This window comes from Tigriopus californicus, chromosome 4, assembly GCF_007210705.1.
Source record: "Tigriopus californicus strain San Diego chromosome 4, Tcal_SD_v2.1, whole genome shotgun sequence".
NCBI classification, from domain to species: Eukaryota; Metazoa; Arthropoda; class Copepoda; order Harpacticoida; family Harpacticidae; genus Tigriopus; species Tigriopus californicus.
Window position 1 is genome coordinate 6031319 of NC_081443.1, and position 8717 is coordinate 6040035.

At 44.8% G+C, this 8717-nt stretch overlaps 1 protein-coding gene across 3 annotated transcripts in view; it reads right to left on the reverse strand.

Moving 5' to 3' along the window:
- Positions 1 to 8717, reverse strand: part of LOC131879456 (protein groucho-like) — a 41606-nt gene that overhangs the window by 21246 nt on the left and 11643 nt on the right. The window contains exons 1-5 of one of the 3 annotated variants that reach the window (XM_059225788.1): positions 6896 to 7204; positions 6026 to 6088; positions 5802 to 5876; positions 1181 to 1490; positions 827 to 852 (exon numbers count right to left, since the gene is read on the reverse strand). In XM_059225788.1, coding sequence (XP_059081771.1) covers positions 827 to 852; positions 1181 to 1490; positions 5802 to 5876; positions 6026 to 6088 — 474 coding nt within the window. In that variant the 5' untranslated portion in view covers positions 6896 to 7204. Of the gene's footprint in view, positions 1 to 826; positions 853 to 1180; positions 1491 to 4358; positions 4815 to 5801; positions 5877 to 6025; positions 6089 to 6895; positions 7205 to 8717 lie in introns of those variants that run through there. The other 2 variants (XM_059225787.1, XM_059225789.1) reach the window with 2 other exon arrangements.

Consider the following 8717-nt stretch of genomic DNA (forward strand, 5'->3'; position numbering starts at 1 on the left):
CGAGTATATTTCCAGCCTTCATTCGCAACCCTGCACTCTATATGTACAGTTCACTTGAATATCAATCTCATTTTGTGTAGCGAAATATGCCACCGTACTGTGGACCACTACATTCAAGAAGGCTCATTGTAACGACACAAGTGTCCAACATTGTCGAGGATGATTCCATTAAAGTTTGAAGTCTGACCAACAACAAAAGATCCCAACCAAAGTGGGATCAAGTAGAAAGACTTACAAACCCCATCGACCTTTCCACTTGCCTCTTGGTTGGTTTTAAGTCTGCATCAGAGAGTCAAGAGAAGTCAATAGCTAGGCTATCCACCCAGTGCATATGTGCGTAGGTACATTCCCAAGTTCCAGCGCCTTGTTTCGACAATTCGAAAATGGTAGGGGGCATCTCCGTCCTAGACTTCTGGAAGATGTTTGTGGCACCACGCACAGTGCCAAGCCGTCATTCCTCTTAAAATGTTGAGCGAGGATAGTACAACTAATACTAGTGGTAGAAGAGACAAGAGTCATCAGCTTAGGGAAGAGGTTGTACCTACAAATGTTGTGAAGTTCGAGCTTAACAGTGGTCCCACTGAGACGGTCTCAAAATATTCTGCCCTAACTACGAGGCACGTACGAGGGTTTGCTTTGAGAATGTGGGAAGTTTGTTAGTTGAGCTTGGGTAATCCAAGGTTTCAACAAATTGTTTCGAACCAGGAAAAAGGTCAATGCTTATGGTGTCATGGACACGTGAAAACACTAGAAGTATGCAGTTCAGGCCCACCAACACCGAGATGAAAGTCAAAAACGAGTTGAGGTACAAGGAATTGGGACTTACATGTCTCTCTTCGGCCACGGCCATACCTAAAAAAGACGGAGACGGGGAAATGATAATCATGTCATTCATAACAATAGAGGTCAATCGATCAATCAAAAGAGTACAAAGGCAAATGTTCTACTTGATATCAATCTAACAGATCACTGGCAGTCCGAAAGATTTAGCAGTTGCTGGACCTCCAGTCTCCGAGTTCTTGCCAGCCAATACACACGAGCCATACGTATGTACATGCGTCGTAGTATCGACCAAGAAGAGCCTTGACACAAAACCTACAACCGACAATCTGATGGACACAAAATCAGAGAAAGCAGCTTCTTCTCGATCAAAGAGAGAGATGAGGATGAATCGACTTACTGTGGGCTTTGAGGTTATGCTCTTCTTCGCGCCTCTGTTCTCGGAGAGCGGCTGCGGCGGCCGCCGCAGCCGCTGCTGATGAGGTGGGAGGGTAATGACCAGAGGACACTAATGACGCTCCTGATGACACGGGCAATCCCGGAGGCATGAGACCATGTTGGCCACTGGCCGCGGCAGCGGCAGCTGCAGCAGCAGCCACACTACTAGCCCCGCCCAGAAGCCCTGGTGGTAGACCAGCTATTGAAGTGGGGAGTCCAGCACCAGCCGCTTGTAATTGCATCAAACGACTCAAATCCGGCCTTTGATGTTGCTGAAAGAAATGAAAGGACGAGAACAATGAGAACTTAGAACCAATCACTCAATTCTAGAGTACGCCCATAAATGACTTGTTCCGTAATGGTCGCCATTAATACTAAATGTCGGCAATTTTCCCCATTTACTCCCATTGTGCGCAAAACTGCCACAACAAGCACGAATCGGTTTGAGGCACACACACAACGAGCGAAATCAGGCACTTCTTGAGATCATTTGTAAAAAAAGTTCGGTAAACCGCAAAAGTCAAATCAAGAAAAGGGGGAAAGAGAACTACTATGAGTAGAAAGAAAGAAAAAACCCTCTCATTTCATTTTCAATTTCCATTGGCCAACGACAACATATTTCTATTGAGCTAAGAGAGTGACTGGTTATCAAATGATGCGGGAAATGCGGTGCCTGTGGTCATTTTGGTCCTTTGAGAGCGGTTGCGAGAAAAATGAGGTTTGTGGTTTCAGATAGTTCAATAGAATGGCAACCACAGAGCACTTGCGTTGCGACAACATCATTAATAACAATGGCCAAGTGCCACTGGCTGTGGTTCAAAACAAAATACTAATATGCACCCCACTACACACATACATACTCTTAGCGAACATTATAAGCTTGAAATAACAGCATTGCCTACATACGTGCTCTCTCGACTTATCCAATGGCTTCAATTCCAGTGGACTACTACCACTTGGGAAACGAATATGAAATGATAACATGGAGGCATTTTCCTGGGATCCAAGGGTTCAACTGCTCAACTCTTTCACCGAATCGAATTCCCCGATATCTTCTCGCCGCAGTGAATTCTAAACGAATCGGAGGGAAGGGGGGATCTGGTAGCTTTGACATTGCCAGCTGGTCCACTCTTCTTCTATACATACTACGGATCTTACTATATACGTACAGTGAAGATATTGAGCTCCCAGCTTGCCGAACGGATTGGGTTCATAGAGGGCATTCCACGCTATGCAGTTGAATACTGGAGTCAACAATTCACGAAAAAATACTTCCAACTTTGCGACAGCCCTCTCGCAGAATCATGTCTTCAATTTCCGATATTCTTTGGCAAACTTTATTGGAGACTTTTTGTTATTTCCCCCTTCTCTTTGTCGGCTTTTGCCGAATGTCCGATAAGGATTTTTCAATATTTGATGCCTTTTGACTTGTCTCTATTCTCTTTTTATTCATGCTTCGCAAAGAGCCAACAAAAAATTGGATAAAAGTACATGTATCCGCCTTCTAAACACTGAGGGGAAAAATGGTTTGCCCGAAATTGTCAGGAACGGTAAAGCTTCAAAACCTTAAATCCATTCCGCATCCATCATGGAAGCTTGAGAAAGTGAGTCATTGGTGCATGCCTTAGAAAAGAGTTAAGCAAAACCTAGGCACCTCAAGGCACCTCAGATTGATCTGTGTTAGAGTTCAATGGCCCAAAATAATCTAAAAATATGGCCCTTCAAGAGGATAGATGGACTCTGTGCTGAAATGGCAACCTCCTAAATTGCCAGAACTCGCAACAGATACAAATTATACCAAAGGAGGAACACCTCCGCCACCTTAACCATCACCACAAAAGCCATTTCCAATGGTTTGGAGACGGAGGTGGTGAAGGTGGCAGAAGAACTGTAGGAGCTGAGAGCGAAGTAGGAGGGAGGATCGGGGAAGACGAAGCAAGCTCTAGGTGGAAGAGAAGGAAGGAGGACGTCGCATTCTCATTCCCGACAATTCGCGTCCATTGACAAAGCCAACCATGGAAAAGAAGACAACAGAGTGTGTAATTTTCTCCGCTTTCCAATTGGGAGCCAACTGTCATTATATCATTCAATAGCCAGTAAAACAGCACCTTACAGGTTAGAAATCAGCAAACAATGCCACCAAATGCTCATCACCGGAATTAGGGTTCACCCACAGATACACTACGACGTACATATCCGTGTATGCACTTCAAGAACTTCACGATGGCTATTCCAAGGAGAGATACATGTGTACGTACTTTACGTATCACGGTGAGGGTGAAGGCAAGATCATTTCCTTCTTTGATGCCCTTTAACCACTCCAATCACATTGCATGTTGGTTTCCATTAAAACCATTCAATTTATCAGGTCGAGGAGATCCTGCGTAAAATGGTAACCACAGACATGTTCTAGTCTGTGGTAGCCCTCTTCGTCGATAGCTACGACCACGACCACGACGACGGCGACGGCGACAATGATGATGGTGATGGACCTCAGTCAGCTTGGCTTTGGCTTTTGTGTGAGCACTTTCAATTGAATTGGTTTCACAAATACGATTCGTCGCGATTTGATTCTCTTCCTTTCCGCTTCTGAAAGGGACTTGGATCGATCCGTTGTCTCGAATCCACCCGCCTTCACTCTCCACCTCCCTTATTTCAACTCAGACGAGTGCACATTGCACACCTCTCTTGGAAATCAATAAAGACAGTAATTAAGTGAGAGAAATCAACTTCCTCTCAACCCTCATCCATTCTCAAAGCGGTCTCATCAACGGCTATACAGTATACTAGACAGCTTTCGTTCATTTCATTCCTGGGAAACACTCGATTCAAAACATTGAATGATTGTCATAGAGTTTGCCTTGGCTTTCAATCCACCGCAAGAGGGCGTTAGCGAGGCTCCGGAATGCTCGCCACATTCTTTCTGTATTGGACTTGACACATGGGCGACGAAATTAAAAGATGGATCCTGACATATCAAGTGAAGAGAGTCGTAAACGTAGTCGAACGAACGATCAGCCTTGGGATGGTTTTGAGTGTTTATCTTCATGTCGAGTTGAGACGAGGTGAAGCCAAGCAAGGAAATACTCGAACCATGAAATGGCCAGATCAAGCCTCGCCAAATACCAGATCAGACTTGCCTGGATCAATCCCAAGCAGGCAAGCAAGCAGGCAACTAGGCAAGCAAGCAGTCACTAGTCACGTCCACACTAGAGCCCACACTACATACACACGTTTCCATCGACGACCATCACAATCAAGAACGCACCGACACATCTCGTTTTGGTATATGAAGCAAAGAAGCTGTTAACTAACTAGCTTTTCCATATCACACACTTGCTCGCTCGCTCGCTCGCTCGCTCGCTCACTCACTCACTCACTCAACTATCATTACAGCACGCCTTTTAAGTGCCCGTCATTCAGTCCGGGATGGCAGTTTATCATTTTCAAAGCTATCATGATCCACCCGAGCTGATAAAAAAATAAATAAAAAAGTGCACTTGTCGGTGACAATTAATCTAAGGAGCGCAGGAGCCTCCCTCCACAACGAACCACACATAAATATTTGACGTAAAACATGACAAACAATGGCGGAATTGGTAATTTGGAGGCACTTCTTAGTTGGTTGAGCCCTAGCTAGTAACCACACATACCGTAATGTTCATCAATACCGTGTCTGAACACCATGATTAATGATCGGAACATTGTTCATTAAACATAATAGCTTCATAAATTAACATCTAAAATCATCGAGGCTTGTCCATAATTGCTTCAAGATAAGCGACTCGAGAAGTGCAACAAAAAGGCGTCCCAGCATCTCGTTCGAAGAAACACTCTTGCCCTCTCTCCCTCTCTCTCTCGCCAAATTGCAAATTGATTCGCCATTATGGGGTGACGGTCAGTCAAGCTTGAAACGACGCATCCATATCCTTCCTTGGCCAAAACAGAAACGACAATTGACGTCAGATTTATCGTCTCATCATCAAAACCGAATTCGGTTTCACGCCAACGACCAAAACTCCTCAATCAAAGTCAAGACAACGACAACGGCGACAAAGCCTCTCAAGTCTCGCTATCACCAACATCATGATCACCCTCGTACTAATCATCATCAGCAAAAATAACATGGCTATTAAATTTTCAGTGGGCCAAGCTGGCGTGGGATGTGCCTCACTTACAAATTTCAAGCTTTAAAAGGCGACGCAACAACTTTGATACGTGTGATATTCGCATCTATTGTGAGTGTATGAAAAAGAGAGAGAGAGAGAGAGCAGTTAGTACGTGGGCTCTCAGGCATAAGGGCTCATTATCATGCCTGTCGGATACCTGTGGATTGAGGATTGAGGATTGAGGAATCAGACATCAGCATCACACCCAACCATGCCAATATCAAGTATGATTAGGTAGGAGCCATAAACGAATTAACGAGAAATCGATTTGCATTGGATTTCCTCGGGCTTTTGTATTTTTGCATCAGTACCTTTATGAGGATGATATGATCACGTACAACAACTGTGCAACCTAGCGATTTGGAGACAGATATGTCGCGTGTGTTTCATCAGAAGAAGAATTTCAGTACTTACGCCAATAATTGTGTTCAGTTCCGACATGGACACTTGTTTCGCTCGTTCAACGGCTGTGACAACTTGTTGTTGATGCTAGAAGGATATCAAATAGAAAATAGAAAGGTTAAAATCGTTCAAATAGTCCGAGGTGATTAGCTACTTAGTTCATATTTGTTCGGTTCTACACACACCACCACCCCTCCGCCCACCGCCCTCTGAGCGTGCTCAGACTACGTACTGACCTCTTGCGATAAGAATGGCAAAAGTTGAGCAATGATCGCGTTGAGCCTCTTCGCAATTTCCATCTGAAAGGCAACGAGACAAAACGAATGAGAACATCATAGCTCTCACATATTAGTATGTACAATGAGTGCAGATCTGTGTGAATGTGTGCGAGTGTAGATGAGTACTCTCTATGTCAAACCATGACCAGCGAGGAAGACCGAGAAGTTTCAGAAGCCCCATCAATGAATGCGAGAAATGAATTCAAATTTGTTGGAAATAGGAATCCGGGCATAACGACTCGAACACATGTTTGAACACTCTCAAGCAAATTTCTGGCTGAGAGGGTTGCACTTATAATACATGGAGGAGGTGAAGTTAACCTGGACTTTTTTTTCTGGTGGGTCTAACAAGATTAGACTGTAAATAACCAGATGGCTTCATTAGCAGACTCCTAGTGTCCACGGGTCTGTTCTATATTTCTCGTAAATGGATTAAATCAAAACATGGTCTTTGAAGGACTTCCTCGGGATTTGTCGCACTAATACGCTTCTGCTGCACTTTCCTACAAATTAATTATTCAAAAAGATCCACAAGAAAGGAAGGCACCACATAAATCAGATCGAAGGTTAAAAAGATCAAACCCTTTAGGCAGAATTGCAGTTCTTGGGGGTTCACTCAATTTGTGACGAAGGCCCACGTGTTACGTGGTCAGAGTAAGTTTGGCCCTCAACTCGGAAACGATATTATTGGATACCCCGGTGAACCGTGGGATGTATCCATAAACGCATGTACATGAGCATTCATTCCCCAAGTATCCGCATCTGAGGGGGAGCGAGTTTCCCCCATTATTAGAGTCTATCGGTGGCCCTCATAATTCTCCTACTTACGCCTCCCTATTGGCCCTCTCTCATTCCAGGACTCTAGACGTGGCTGATGTTGTTGTTGTGGTTGTGGTTGGAGTTCTTGTTGTTGTTGTCCTCTTGGCCTTTTTGTACGAGCTAATGATGTGGAAATGTTAGACAGGGCCAGCCCAGTCGAGCACTCACTAAGTATTACTCTGACTAGCTTGAAGAAAGGCCATTGCTCTTTCTTCTCGGAATAACATGCTCTCATTTGCACTTTGAGTGATTTCTTTATGAACAATCGCATGAGAGGGGAAAGCGAGCGAGGCTATTGAGGCCATTGAGGAGAAATAGACTGGATGTACGAGTAGAGACCCCGAAATGAAAAAAAAGAAACGTAACACGAGAACCTATACATAGAAGTGTTGAACAAGCCTATTGGATACAACACTTTCAGGAGCTACTGGTCCCAACGTCAAAGTGGTTGGAACCAAGAGCACATACACATTGCACATGTGCAAGGAGGCAAACGAAAACTCGGAATACAAGGTTCCCACTTAAGCTCTCACCGCTATCAAGAATGTTTCTCTCGTCATCTCTCTAACCCTCGTGTCTTGTTGGTGGCCATCATTCCTCGGCATAAGATGTTGTCATTTTGTGAGATAATTTTTTCGTCCCGTGTCTGCCCATCAAAGCATTCCCAAAGTCAATTGGCCGTCAACGAAGGAATCTCATTTTAAATGACTACAGTTCCTTAGCCTATCCTTCCCCCCCTCTCATTCTCCTCTTCATTCTCCTTCCTTTCTCTTTTTCCCTTTGCTTCGACATTTGCTTACGCAGAACAAGGAGACGTTCCACTTTTTTTGTTAGACCTCTGCAATGTTCCACTTCACTCTTGACAAGCCCAAACGTAATATTTGGCCTTTTTCTGGCCTTTTTGCTCGACTTCAAGGCAAATGATCCTAGAGGGGGAACGCCTGGCTCAGGCTGGGGTACGCACGCATCATCATTGACTTTGGTAGATTTCTAACACATGCATACTGAGCACGGCTTAGCTACGTTATGTACGGACTGTCTTGTATGAGCTAGGTACAAAGAACGAGCGAGGGGGAAAGACGAAGACCGACGAGGAGAGAATCGTGCGCTTTTCAAAGAGCTGTAAAATCATCATCACGGATTGTTTGCATTCCGAAGTGGAGCAACTTCATTCTTTGAGGGTCGAACATCAAGCCTCACTTTTCGAACGAGCGGACAAGGGGTATTTAAATCGCAACGTGAGGAGCTCCCATCGCAAAGCAACGACCAATGCAGAAGAACTCTGTGCCATCATGTCGACACCAAGACGTTTCAACGACGAGCAGGAAATGACCTTATTAATCCTCTGGCGAGGAGTCGAACCCACTGAAGGGCACTGAAGGCCACTTTGGAACCACGGGCTGTCACTTGGTTCTAAATGAACTTTACTGATTCAGAGGATTAGAAACTTTTTTCCCTTATGTTGGCTTCTCAAATGACGTCTTTGACAAGTTTCCCCCGACCTGATCGGGTTTTCCGACTAGCTACATACAGTCTCAGCTACACTTCGACGTGCTAAGCTGAAAAGGGGAGGGAGAGAGCAAAGTAGTCGAAAACGACCACGGCGAGCGAGACACCCTCCTCAAGTTTTGAGGTCGTTGAATATTTTTCCCCCATCCTCTCTTCTATCTTGCAAACACCTCTTCGGAACACTCTCCCTCGTGGCGCTGCCTCCTGAGTTCTTTCTGTTTCTCTTTCCCTTCTATTTTCCAAATGCGTGACATGAAAATTCTGTCGAAAATAAAACGGGTGCTGCACATCACTTGGCCAACCCTCGTGATCATCCTTCTCC